At 31.9% G+C, this 15037-nt stretch overlaps 1 protein-coding gene across 5 annotated transcripts in view; it reads right to left on the reverse strand.

Moving 5' to 3' along the window:
• LOC124536666 (rap1 GTPase-activating protein 1) overlaps positions 1-15037 on the reverse strand; it is a 278996-nt gene that overhangs the window by 19728 nt on the left and 244231 nt on the right. For all 5 annotated transcript variants that reach the window (XM_047113218.1, XM_047113220.1, XM_047113216.1 and 2 more), the window contains one exon: positions 4452-4656. In XM_047113218.1, the coding sequence (XP_046969174.1) occupies positions 4452-4656 (205 nt within the window). The remainder of the gene's footprint in view (positions 1-4451; positions 4657-15037) is intronic.

Raw genomic sequence — 15037 nt, forward strand, 5'->3', positions numbered from 1 at the left:
ATTCTTTTGTGCAAATACTTGTTGTTTTTAGTATGAGACAACATCACATACATTACTCTGATCCCAATGTAAGTAGCTGAAGCACTTGTGTTATGGAAATCAGAAGTAACGACGGTACCACAAACACCCAGACCCAAGACAACATAGAAAACTGATGATAATCTACATCGACTCGGCCGGGAATCGAACCCAGGACCTCAGAGTGGCGTACCCATGAAAACTGGCGTACACACCACTCGACCATGGAGGTCGTCAAATTTCTTCTTTAATTGGTTCTTTATTCAAAAGTTTAGTGACCAATCGCATCTAAGATCGTGAGACAACAGCGCATTAACGTGTAAACTCTATAATATACCGTCACTGTAGATTATTATAGCACTCTGTATAAACTATACCTTGCACGTGTACTATTCAAAATATTAGAGCATTCATTGTTCATCACGTTGTAATAAAGTTATCTAAATCCCATACAAAGGCTTATCTTAATTTCTATGCAAATAAAAAGCAATGAATACTAAAATTGCAATAAACGAGAGGAAAGCAAAAAATTCAAACCTACCCAAGCGTGACGGCCAGCAAAAATTTGTGTCACGAGCATAAATAAATTCAACAAACGTTATATTCTCAGCACGTTTGATGTTGGTACGAAAAAAAGAGTGGGAAAAGGGATGTAAACCATGAAACCACATCTAATTTCGAATAAGGCTACATTCTAGTCTAGACCGCCTTTGTTGGAGATATTTTTACAAGGCTTTCAATAGTCGTGCGTCCTGTGGGATGCTATTGTTCCCTATGTCCCTTATATAAACCCGATCCGTTCGTCAGTTGCATGTAAAATATTAGGTATTATTGTCAGTTTTTATTAAAACCTAAACGGATCACTAATTTATGAAAGGATAATGAAAACTTTTATTTTGTGACATCGAAAGATAGAACATTGTAAGCGGTTTAATAATTGTATTTCGAAGTATTCGATTTTCAGTGAAACACATAATATTCCGATCGTATGTAATCTTAAATATCTAGTCATACGAAAGACTTCCTATTTTACACCACAACAGCGATGAAGCGATAGGGACTCTCGTGAACAAATGGCGACCACTAAACATATTCTAGATTGAAATCCAATATCCATTCAACAACAAAAACTCAACAAAGTCAATGAAGAAGTCATCGAGTTCAATTCAAACTTCGAGTCGTCGCTTAATTCTATCTGGCATACACGATAAACTAATAAAAAAATCCATTATAAAAAAGATACAACAACACAACGAACATCTGTACATATAATAATAACAATAAAATACTTTTATATATAGATTAAGAGTGTTCATAATTCAACTCAAATTGGTTAGTAATAAAAACAATAAACGCCGTTCGTTTTTGACAGATTATAATCTAGCTAGATTGATTATAAACACACGCTGCTTACGATACAATTAATATGTAAAGTTTTCATCATTTGCAAAAAATATTTATAGCGTGATAAATTCAAATAAATTTCATAATATGCTAATGCATGAGTAAACAAACTTTTTCGTATCACTTTGTTCGTCAAACTCACAATACTTTTAACCCTAACGTGTCAAAGGCATACCTTGTACGGCTTCGCTTTATTTACCCCTCCGTCACAGGTTGTGGGTTGATGATTCATAATTTGTAAGTAGATGGAACGCACTTCATTTTAATTTTTAATCTAAGCACATATAACTACCAACAACTTTGTAAGGTTTTTTTTTATAAATTATACTACTTCCCCGGGTTCACAGTTGTTTGTACCTTTTCTCACTTTTTACTGTTAGTTAGGTGTGGTGGTTTACAATTTTTCTTGTTTACTAAACATCAGCAAATCTCTGCTGGAGTTGAAGTCCATCGTATTTCTTGAGATGGCTACACTGACTTAATTTATTTAATTTTCCTTTCTCAATGTTAAATATCATTCTAATGTAGATACAAATATACAAAGATAGATACCTACATATTTTTTGAATTTGTAAGGTTAAAATTTATGTAAATAGGCAATTATAAAGATGTATGAAGTAATACATGGAAATAATACCACATAAAAATGAACACACAATTAATTTCAACCTTTTTGATTACCATATTTTACTATACACCTACTTTCCTAATAAATAAATACATAAAAAAATTGTCAAGTCATTTGTTCCAAGTATTATTTCATTTTGCTACCTTTTAAAAGTAACAAAGATACTCAAATGACATAAAATCGGTCATCTGTAAATGAAGCTACCATAAAAAGTATCTATAAATAAGCCCATTGCGACCCAACGTAAACGGATCTCGACCACAAATATCGCTGAGTTAAAACAATAACCGTCTACAATATACATACTCCTGCTGGGCGAAGAATATAATGAGTGACATTTATATTTTATAGATAAATAAATCTATATTACTATAATAATTGTGAAAGTAACTCTGTGTGTCTGTCACTCTTTCACGACTTAACCAATGAACCAAATTTAGTGTGACTACTACGACTCCTTTTTTTGTCTATCATATAATCCGTGGTCGAGTGGTGTGTACACCGGTTTTCATGGGTACGCCACTCCGAGGTTCCGGGTTCGATTCCCGGCTGAGTCGATGTAGATTACCAATAGCTTTCTATGTTGTCTTGGGTCTGGGTGTTTGTGGTACCGTCGTTACTTCTTATTTTCCATAACGCAAGTGCTTAAGCTTCTTACATTGTGATCAGAGTAATGTATGTGATTTTGTCTCATATTTATTTATTTATTTTAAAAACTCACCGTCTAAAACGGCCGACAACTAGTCGGTAATAAAAGAACTTTACACTTATGCGTTTTAGTTTGATACGGGTTCATGTCTTAACTAAACCCATCATCACTAATTATTGCATGTACCTTGTCAAGGTAACCTGAGACCTCATAATGATGTATCTAAAAGACGATTTATGTAATACATTAGTACAACAACTTTATAAATACTAACTCCTTTAAACAAGATAAAACATCCTACTGACATTCGAGTACTCTGCTTTGACAACACTTTGATAATTACAGACCGAGATTTCCCGAGATATCAGCCGCCACCTAATTTAATTATGGTTTTAATCAACTAACTAATGGAATAGACTTACAGTCTTTTAAGACGTCCAGTTTTCTTGTAAGAATTATGACAACCGACAGAGATAGACATATACTCTATAATTTTCCATAGTTTATACTTATTTTTACATATTATTACGCACACTTATAGTAAAATTATATTGAACTATTGTTGTTATTGCCAATACTACAGTGTATATTACAGACGAGAATACAGTAATTTTATCATAAACCTATATATAGGACGTATAGAGATGAGAATTTTATGTATGTGTGCGTTTGTTTTTAAACAGGTTTTACTATAGCACTAAATATTAATGTACATTATAAATAATTTTGATACCTTTGTTTATACAAATGGTGATGGTGATTTGATAAACGGTGAATTGAAATAATTATTGCGTTAACTCACGATATTTTCATGGCAAGCATTTTTAAATACAAATTAGAACACTTTCACACTTACTAATGTTGAGAATATTACTTGAACTTTCTACTTGTAAATGGTTTGCAACAGTACTGAAAGTTATTTCAAACAATGGATCTTTGGAATCCGTTAAATGGAAAGTCGAATTTTATGGTCGAAATCTACACATTTAAGAAAATTGTAGCCATGATAATTTTCATCATTGGTTTATAAATTAACATTGTCATGACTTTTTATTGTACTTTATTTACTATTTATCAAACTCTTGACCTCACAACAATGTATAGTCGTGCGTTAGTTTTAGGTATTTTGTTTCAATTGCGAGGCAGATCACGAATTCATTTTATCAAATTTTATTCATCGTAAACACGACTGAAGCATAAAATATTTTATTTCGTGACGTGCTCCTAATGATTTTTTATTTATTATGTTAACTAATTAAAAAGTTAAATAATTTTTAGAAGTACAAAAACGCAAACTGTTTTTTAAATTTGTAAAATTAACAGTAACATTACGGTAACGAGTCTAATTAAGTCGTGAAATGTTCATTATTATTTTATGTTTAAGAGGAAAGACAATTCCATCAAACGTTCTAAGAACTTATAATAAACTGTAATGTCTTACATCCAAGGTATTCGGAATGTCTTTTGATAGAGTTTTGCTGTTATTAGTTCTCAGTACTCGTGTTAAGTATCGAAAACATTTAATAAACTACTACTGACATGTATTTTCTTTTAATTATATAAATATTTTTGTTGAGTTACAATTATTTTCGGAGCAGAAACAATTATATTATTATTATACATATTGTTACGGTTTGATTCATTTAAAAACTACATTAAAAGTCACCAACTAAAAGTAAGTATACTAAGTTTCATAGATGTGTCCTCCAGTGAAATAGTGTTTCAAATATGGTTATAGATTATACAACCTACCTGGTTTAGCCAAAGTTTCCTCCAGCAAGAGCCGGCTGGCTTGACAAGCAGCAGCCACTCTGCGCTGGACCGCCGCTGCGCCAGGCGAGGGTGGTGGTCCATGTGGCGCCGGCACTCTGCCCTCAGCGTACGAATGCCTCTCCCCCACATTGGAACCAGTTGTTGCGCCAACTGACACAGACCGACGGTTCTCGTTCCGTGAGACCTTGAAATAAAGATTCAATTTTAATATAATCATAAAGAACATTATAAATATGTCACATTATTTAATATATCAATTAATAGTCAAACACATTTGATCAGCGGGGGCTTTACGGTTTCCCATTATAAACCGACCGAGATGTCGTTAGGGTCGTCGTTAAATATATGTCTAAGTGCTTCCATTAATATAAGCATTAATTAATGCCTCATAATTTGTACTGCGATGGACTACCCAATAATATTAGCGTGAGTGTAGAGTCTTAGCGGCACGCGGTCAATCTTCCAAAAGGATAAAAGCTAGCGAAGATGATTTTTTCGATTAATGTTTTATTTATTTTATTTTAAAATGCGTTTGAGGATCATGATCGGAACTAGCACACCTATGCACTACCAACTAAGATGTTATGCCCAAAGTTGCTACTGCTTATTACTACTTGCTCTACGCTGCCTTAATCTACCAAAAATTTAGTAAATTGCGTAAATATCATAATTATTAATGTTGTCTTTCTATATTTTTATGATTTACCATCTGTTAAAAAAGAAATAGTATACATTATATGATACGTAATAGGGTACTTTTTTAGTTTAATAATATCTCATCACGAACCCTAATTGACTTTGCTCATTCAGGAACGAAATGAATGAATTAACCTCAGTCAGAAAGATCAAAGACAGATCGACTGGATTGATCCTAAAAATGGAACGCAATATTAGTTATTCAAGCGAAGTCCCACGAACTATTTGTTGTTTTTGGAAGATCAGGAAATAGTTAATCTTATGTACACTAGGCGACTCAAGTAAGCGTGACATACGTAGTTCGTTGACCGTGGGATCCTATTATTGCGGTAACAATATCGGTGCGCGCAAATCGCTTCCGAGTATACCTATTTAAAACGGTTTAAAGATTGTTCACATCGTCATTTTGTGAGACGGCAAGAAAATTGAATTTCGAACAGTTAACGTTTCATTTGTGTCGAAACTTGACGGTTGACTTGCCTTTGTGGTAACAAAAGCGACCTGATTCTGTTCGAAATCAATTTGTAGGGCAAAGTATACAGACCACTAAATCTTTAGTGGACTAGAAAAACCATCAAAAGTTAACCGTTGGAAGCTGACGGAAGCATTAGTTGAAGCGTTGACAGCAACTCGAAACAACAAGTAGCGTGGAAAACGTAAGACCATTTTCACTTTGATCAAATTAATCTAACGTCAGGAAACGAATGTTTACTTCGGCCGCAAAACTGCTGAAATCTTATACTTTGAGTTTCCATTTAAAATGGGAATCAACTTCACGATGAAATAAAAAGAATTTAAGCTTTAATAATCTTATATAATAAGTGATAGTACCACCATCTGATGTCCCTTGTGCCTGTAATTAAACCGGCTCATTCACCCTATAAACCGGAATACAGTAATACAAATTATTGCTCATTTGTGGTAGGGTAATTGATAAGTAGGTGATGCCCACGCAGGTAAGCTTGCACGAAGCCATGCTATTGCGTGAAAATTCGAATAATAAAAGTATAATAAAACAAAAACAAAGAAAAGTCGTAGAACTACTATATCCACTTCATTATAAGTTCGAAATTCAATTTTTTAGATAATTTCGTAGATATAAGAACATATTCGACGCTTGGATCGCATTTTGTGTAACTTACAACCACAGATAATATTTTATTTTTGAATGACCGTTTATTTTCGTTTCTAAACTCCATGCCATAAATAGTGACACAATTTAAAAGTTCTGTCTTTCCCAATGATTGTCGTTATACACGAAATGGCACAGAAAGAGTCGTGTTCGGGTAATATAATTTCATATTAAGAACGCTTTGATGCACGGAAGTTTTAACATTAGTAAAAATACATTTTTCTATATTAAACGCGATGTTTCTTGAAGTTTTGAAAACGTTTCAAATATTTGCTGCATTTATTTTGTATAATTAATTTCCTTTTAAGATAAAGAGAATACCAGTATCGAACAAACTCTGCCTACGCAGCAAACAACAACAGCCTGTAAATTTCCTTGTTGAGCTGGGTTAAGGCTTCCTCTCCTTTTTAAGGAGAAGGTTCAGAACACATTACACCACGCTGTTCCGGTGCGGGTTGGTGGGACACACATGTGACAGAATTTCTTTAAATAACATTGCAGGTTTCCTTACGATGTTTTCCTTCAAGGCCGAGCATGAGATAAATTATTAACACAAATTAAGCACATGAATATTCAGTGGAGCCTGCCTTGGTTTGAACCCACGATCATCTGTTAAGATGCACCCGTTCTGACCAATGGGCCATCATAGCTACGTAGCAAGTTTAAATGGAATTCGTTCAATAGTTTTACCGTGGTCGAGTAATAATCAAACACACCGGCTGTCATTTATATTAATAAGATAAAAAGCTAAATCATTACTCGTCGTTATTGTGCGGATTTTAAGTATCAAATAACTTTACATCTAAGGTTTCCGTTTGGCTCGCTATTTACAATACTAATACCTACTATAAAAGTCATTTATATATAGATATATTGGGTTTTTGTATGCTTGTATTTTAATATTGAATCTTTAAATGAATTTTTTATGGTCTATCTTTATAAACAGTGAAGCATTTCCATGAATAAACGCGCTAGGATTTTACATAAAAAAATCGTTTAGCGTGTAATTCATGTAGGCTTTTATAACCAACCATTGAATCATCATTTTACAGAATTGTACTGAATGTAAAGCTAATATAAGCTAATACCGATTCGGAATGTAGACAAAAAAGGACAAAAGAACGCAATACTATAGGTACACAAAAATGACAATGAAATAAAATTTAATTTATACTATATATCCCGCCTGAAAGTCAACAGAAGCTCCATATCTTAATCATTTATATATGTGTGGATAGAATACTTTATTTACTAAAGTTTTTTTAACAAACCATTTAAATTTATGAATGAGCAAAATAACGCAACCGTAAGTTAGAAGTCTTTAGCTTCAAGATTATAAATAGACTGGACAGCTCTCTTTTGTAACATAAAAACAGATTAAATATCTGAATAGTATTGTAGCAAGTTATATTTCTAAAAGTTATTATGAAACGAATGTCTATTAATATGTTTAAAAAAAATGCATGTGTTTGATTGTGTGAATGTGTGAGTATGTTTGCGTTGTTTTCTAAATTTATATTAAGACAAAAAAACTTACTCCTAATCTCAAATCCATTTCACTCAACGAGCATAATGAACAACTTAAACGCTTGAAATTTACAATAAAAAAACAGTTCTCATTATTCACAATTCTAAAACCGATTTCACGCGTCGATTTTAATAAAATAGTTGTTAAATTGGAAGCGATTTGAACCACCTGCCATCATTTCTAATCAAAAATTGATTCAATTAATTTTGTGACATTTCAACTAGACCTAAGAGTCGAGATGGTCCAGTGGTTAGAACGTGTGCATCTTAACCGATGATTGCGGGTTCAAACCCAGGCAAGCACCGCTGATTCATGTGCTTAATTTGTCTTTATAATTCATCTCGTGCTCAGCGGTGATGGAAAACATCGTGAGGAATCCTGCATGTGACAAATTTCATATAAATTCTGCCACATGTGTATTCCACCAAGACGCATTGGAACAGCGTGGTGGAATATGTTCCAAACCTTCTCCTCAAAGGGAGAGGAGGCCTTTAGCCCAGCAGTGGGAATTTACAGGCTGTTACTGTACTTTTTTTACTTTACTTTACAACTAGACCTTTCGTAGACACAAACAGACGTAAGTTGATATAATGGCATTAATACTTTATTTTAATTTGAAATACGAAGCAGTGTAAAATGATTAGCGATTGCAACCTCTTCGAGTAAATACCTTAGCATATAAACGCTAACGTAATTAATGCCAGCACTGGAATGAACGACGCGTATACATAGTCGTCTTGTCAACTCATTAAAACTCCGGGACAAAATTTTAATAAACTAAACTTCGGCTCCTAAATTCCAAGTGTGTCAAGAAAATATATACGGAAGGAACAGGAAAGATATTCCGAGTTTATTATTCAGTATTTATGTATCATATAAAAACGATATTAATTCTATAAATGAGAATATAAATCTGTCTGTGTATCTTTTACACACATATAAACTACTGAACTGGATTTAAAGTTTGGTATTAAGAAATTTGAACTTTAACGACCCCTAAAACGAGCGAAGCCGGATTTGACCACTAGTTTGATAATTAATTATCAATATGAAATTAATAAAAAATATTAAACTGTATCTACTACTACTATATATAAACATCTATTTATATATGATACAGGAACAAGTTTGCTTAACTGAATTACGCTTGATCAATTTAATAATCCTGCAACCAAAACTTTCTAAATTCACTTATTCGTTCACCTTTGAAAATAAATTGTATTTAATTGCATACAATGGGGTAAATTATGAATGGCTTTTGATATGAATTTATTTTACTGGTTAGATTCATTGGACAGATAAAGTTCTTCTACAATGGTTAACGTACTTCGCAGTATTATTTCATAGATATATTATAAAATTTCTTCTTGACTGTAATCTACGCTAATACGTATCAATTCGACCAGTTTAAGAATTTCAGTGGAAAGAAAGCATGCAACTAGTAACACTCAGTAACTATTTGTTCTTGATATAATTAACGATAAATATATTCACTCTCTCTTAACAACTTTCTTGTTTACAATAATAATTATCTGTGCATGATTTTCTGATCGTATTAGATGGAAAATGTTTATTTAATATAAGTACTAAATATCCAACGAACGTATAACACGACTGTTCGTTTCCCTTTGTGTTCGAATTAAGTTGAAATGAGACGTCACTTGCTGCTGAAACATGAAACCACGACGCCTCATGAAACGCAATATGCAAATGAAAATGAATAAAACAAAATATAAACAGGTGATACCATTTTTCCTTTTTTTATTTAAAACAATTACTAATTTTACTCGCGGTGAAATTTATAAATCTTAACATATGCACACAACCCATTTTACGCCCTTTAAGGGTAATTAAAAAAACTATAAATCTTAATATAAGTTCTTTCCCGGGAATCAAACTATCTCTATACAAAATTTCATCTTAATTGGTACAGGTTTAAGCGTTAAGAGTAAAGATAATGAGATATTACGATGCATGATAGTTTTTTACGATTCTTAAGTATTACATCATAAGTTACTTATCACATATATTCGATATTTTATGACGTAATCATCGATTTACATTGATAAATGAATTTAATGTAGATGTTATTATATTTTGATGAGACGATGGCATGGCAAAAAATGTTAGCTTAGTCCGAAACATAAAATAAAAATAAATGTAAAAATTGTTAACGAAATTTACACGTTTTTAAACTTTGGAATATTAGTTACATGATTAAAGCATTAATTTTCTAAATATTTCCATTGTACTTTACTACATCACCAGCGGGCAGCGATTACTTTCAAGTCTCTCTTCATATTACAAGTTAATTAATTTTTAAACATCTGCATACATTCTTTGTGTTTGGACAAGCAAGTAAAGATATATTTTAATAAATTAATCCTCGTTTCATTAACAAATATTAAAAATAATAGTATGAATTCCTTCATTGTTGTTATGAATATTTTAATAACAAATAGGTGTATTATACAAAAATATACGTAAAAACACACTGTATTATGAAAGGACTCGCTTCACTAGTCACGATAAAATATGAAGTATACAACAAAATACAGGGTATTTTATTGGCTATCGTTTTCAATAACTCTGAAGTACTCCACGTATCATTTTGCTGTTGAATATCGAAGTTTGTGCACCTGAGCGAAATTCTCAAAATGTTAAAAGTTCGAACATTCAATATAGAATAAACTAATATGAACGATATCGACACATAAAGGCACCGCACTTACATATATGATTTTATTTTATGAAAGTATTTTCAGTATTGCGAAATATGTATGTATGTTAATTAAAGAGTATTGGCTGGTTTTGTGTTAGGTTATACTCATTATTGATGTATTTCGTTTAATTTATAATTTATATGTTAATTCTAAATGGCTAGAAAAACTATTGGATGGAAACTCTATTAACGTAATTACGGAAGTCAAATATCTTTGCTATATTGACATTAATGACAATCATTATGCAAGAAAATACTTACTACTCTATACTGGTTTGATATGAGGAGAAAATTTTCGTCTCAAAAAAAGTTTTTTGTTGTGTTTTATCTTGATAATTAAAATGATAAGTTTTTTTTTTGAGATAGGTGGCAAACGAGCAGGAGGCTCGCCTGATGGAAAGTGACTACCAAGCCCATGGACGCCTGCAACAGGGAGCTTGCAAGTAAATTAGAATCTAAATTAATGGGTATTCCAATTTTGAAAATGGAACATAACTAGAAAATACAATAATATAAAAACGAATTATATTTATAAACATAAAACAGTTTTTCTAAAATATAAATATCAAATGATTCTAGAGTTGTAAATAAAAGATGAGTATAGAAAATTTCAAAGTGAAATGTCGCGAAATAATATTCAACGAAGGTGAGCGGAAGGAACGGCCAACGATTGGTACGCGATGAAACATAAATTGCCACGATATTACCGAGTTCACTCTGCACTGCAGGAAAACGATTGTTGGTACGTTTTCTACTCATAAAATAAATAACCTTCGGATTTCAAATGAAACGTAACAGACATAAATTTCTCATTCATAAGAGAAGCTTAAAGTGAAATACTATATATTTACCGTAAAATTATTGTAATTATTTGCGCGTTCAATATGTATTGTATACTGGTTGTCAACTGCATTCATTTCAACCGTTTTTCAGTCGTTGTTAGATAAGAAAAAGAAGCCTATGTTTCTTCCTTGGAGTTTAAAGCGTCATTTTGAATTTTATTAAATTTTTTTCAATGGATTAACAGTGAAAGAGCAATATAGTTAGAGAAACAGAGTTACTTTCCTATGTAGAATATTACATTTATTAGTAGACAGTGATCGTATTTTTTCTATAAGTCAAAACTGATTCTGATCGCAGGTAAAGTTCCACTTGCGTCCACTGTGTAATGTTGGATCATACCCAGAACTGGATTAAACACCCTAACTAGTGCTTATCCATGATAATTAATCTGTTTCACAAGCACGTGTTACGGTTTTAACAATAAATATAGCCGTGTTATCTAACTCTAAACATTACGCGATAAATGATAAGCTGGAAACGTTTTTATAGCTTATACTATAGAACCTTTACAGTTACAGCATTTACAATTAATAATATAAAAACATTTAAAAATCGAATAGTTTTTTTTTTTGAAATTATTTATAAGCAAATATCAGTTTTATCGAGATTAATGTATCTTTTATAATTCTCATAATAAAATATCTAAAATTTAAGATGAAAAAAAAAATTAGAAATCGAACGGATTAAAAAAAAGTAATTAATAAGCGATCAACAATGTTATCAAGATATATGTTAATGAGAAGTCAAGGTATTCGTTTCTCTAGATTGTAACACAATAGAGCATATAATTCATGTGAAAAGAGCCTTGTGTGAAAATACCTTAAACACAATTACATGAAAATACTGCTTGAAATAAAACTTCAAAACGTTGTTGCTTTGAGTTTTGTTTGGAACTTTAATATACCTTCGTCGTTTAAATTGCAAAAGTATGTATGCCTTTAAAAAATATAATGAGTGATTTATCCTATGATATTTGTATCCAACGAATAAATCACTAATTAAGCCAGATATAAAGAATGTAGATGAAATAATTATACTTAGTACTGTTATTAAGATCTCTGATTAAAAAAACCGTTCAACCAAATCACTGGAATCTGCTATATCAAGCATAATACCCATAATAAATCGTTCAATAAAATGCAACAATGCAATTTTCCACGTAACAAGTCCATTAAATAGCTGCAAAATTTTATTAATCACGGGCGCAATTGAACGCTCAAAGTAGGGCGACCCGTATTTTCTCATCTTCGAGAGACTCGCTCGGTGCCGGTATTGTTTTGCGACAAACACATCCGGATTCCAATCATAAATGCAGGTACAGACAATATTAAATCATGAATATTTCTTTTATTACAATTTTAAGTTACTTAATTGTACAGTTTAAACTGTACTGGGTACAATACTTGGACAGCGTATATTTTCTATACTTACTAAATGTTTGTATGTATAAACTTTCGCAAGCAAAAAGTACTATATGTTTTTTAATAAAACTTTACAATAGTTATAGCTTATACATAAAAATAACAGATGCTGTATTTTAGAAATAAATTACGTGAATAATTCCTCATAACTAATCCCTAAAATTTTGTATTGGTTAAATAAATTTCTTATGTTTTAAAATTTATTTTAAACTTCTATTCAAGTGAAGTCTTCGAAAAATCTTCCTTTTCACTTGATACGATGAAATTCAATCCAATCAGTATTTCCTACCTTTTCCAGTTGCAAGTAATTCTTACAACTACATGTTCGATTCTAATTCTAGATAAATCTTAAGTAATGTAAGATATACGTTGAAGATCGAATGAAAATAACATTTCCAAATAAGGATACCTTCTGTTTTCGTTCCGACATTAACTTAACATTTATTCCAAATGACGTCTGCCTTTATCTTAAGATGCTCAGAGAGTACCGAGATACTTCGCCGAGCCTAATTCCTACATTTACAGATTGAACTACAGATATCTTATTCAACGAGATGTTTTCAAGAGAATTATACAGAACAGAAACAGTCTAGCTTTTCTTTTGTTTCATAATTATACATTAAATATCAATGATAACAATTCAAATGAAAATATTAAAAGTAACTGTCGTTCATTTTAATAATGATACTTTTAATTATAATCTTCGCATAGAATAAAAAAATATGATATTCATAAACTGTAGACAGTAAAAATAAATATTATTCAACTGCAGCTAGAGTAACCGGAGAAAAGGAGAAGTCATTGACATAATTTCAGAGCGACTGAAAAACTTCCAGAAGTTACCATTGAAAGCCTCTGAGCGAAGAGTACTTTGGTAGACCAGTAATTGCGTTTATCGGACCGGTAAATGAGCGCTGCAATCTTTAATCTATGAGTTTTTTTAATTCAAGGTCGCATCAATGTGCGTGTATACTGTCATTCTTCCTTTATCTAATTGTGTATTTGACCTTTTTGGAGGTACAAAAAAGGAACATAAAAAAATATAACTAATTGACGAACCTACGTGAGAGCTTGATTCAAATACGTGCAAGCGCTATAGATTTTCCATGTGCCTAATATATGTACATTTAATGTAAATGGATGAAAATCATAATGAAGAGAGCTGAGTGACGGATGAAATTGTTCCACGTATATATCTTAAAACGATCTTCTTCCTAACGATGAGAGAGGTATGATGATTTACGGTATGGCATGTTTTCCTTCATAAATTTAAAGTCATTTCGAATCTCAAACAAAAGTCATTGTTCTAAGAATCGTATAATAACATGGTACAAGGAAATTAGCTATTGTTTTTGAGAGTGATCTGAAAGAAATATGGACCATTCTGTTTTAGGTGAACTCGCAACAGACTCCTCCCATAAGCGATACCATCGTAATATTGCAGCAAGAAAGTACATTTTGTGTAGCAACGATGTATGCAATGTCTATCATACCTCTTTAAATGGCGCAAACAAGATATCCCATTATAAAACAAATACATACTTAATTATAAATAAGAATATAAATGAAACACTAACATTACAAAATAGTAATATTTGATTCCTTATAATCAAAGATCAAAGTCAATATTAATATTTTTCCTTTTGAGTTTTTGTAATATTTTCCGACGGTGAATTTATTCGATTAATCACAATAACTCTAGGAATGATTAGAATATTTAGATGACTGCCAGATATGGTGTTCAAAGGTGCGTTGTACGCAATATAAAATTACCTTACATACAAAGCAGTCGAGTTCTCAGACTCGTCTATGTTTTGAGAATCACAAAGGTATGACGTAAATTCGTTCCGCGCAATACATTCCCGCTTTAAAACTTCTTGTCGGTTCTCAATGACTTATTAGTGACGTGTGAAGAGATTACGGCCATTGTGGTGCACACACAAACACAACAAACTAGTAACCTTGTTACCAACTAGTGAATTGTATCCGAACGTTTGTTGCTAAATTTTAATGAGTAAAAATAAAAAAATCGCAGCGTGCTGAGTTGATGAAGCGATGATGGTATCATTAAAACACGTCGCGTAATGAACCACTCCCATACACCAATGTAAAGTGAATCTGCTTTTATTCAAAAAGTTCATAATTGTGAACGGGAGTATTCCCTCACAAAGCGAACGCTGAGCTCCGGGTTTGCATCATTGTGTTGTACAAAAATGCACCAGT

Source organism: Vanessa cardui, chromosome 17 (genome assembly GCF_905220365.1).
Source record: "Vanessa cardui chromosome 17, ilVanCard2.1, whole genome shotgun sequence".
Lineage (NCBI taxonomy): Eukaryota > Metazoa > Arthropoda > Insecta > Lepidoptera > Nymphalidae > Vanessa > Vanessa cardui.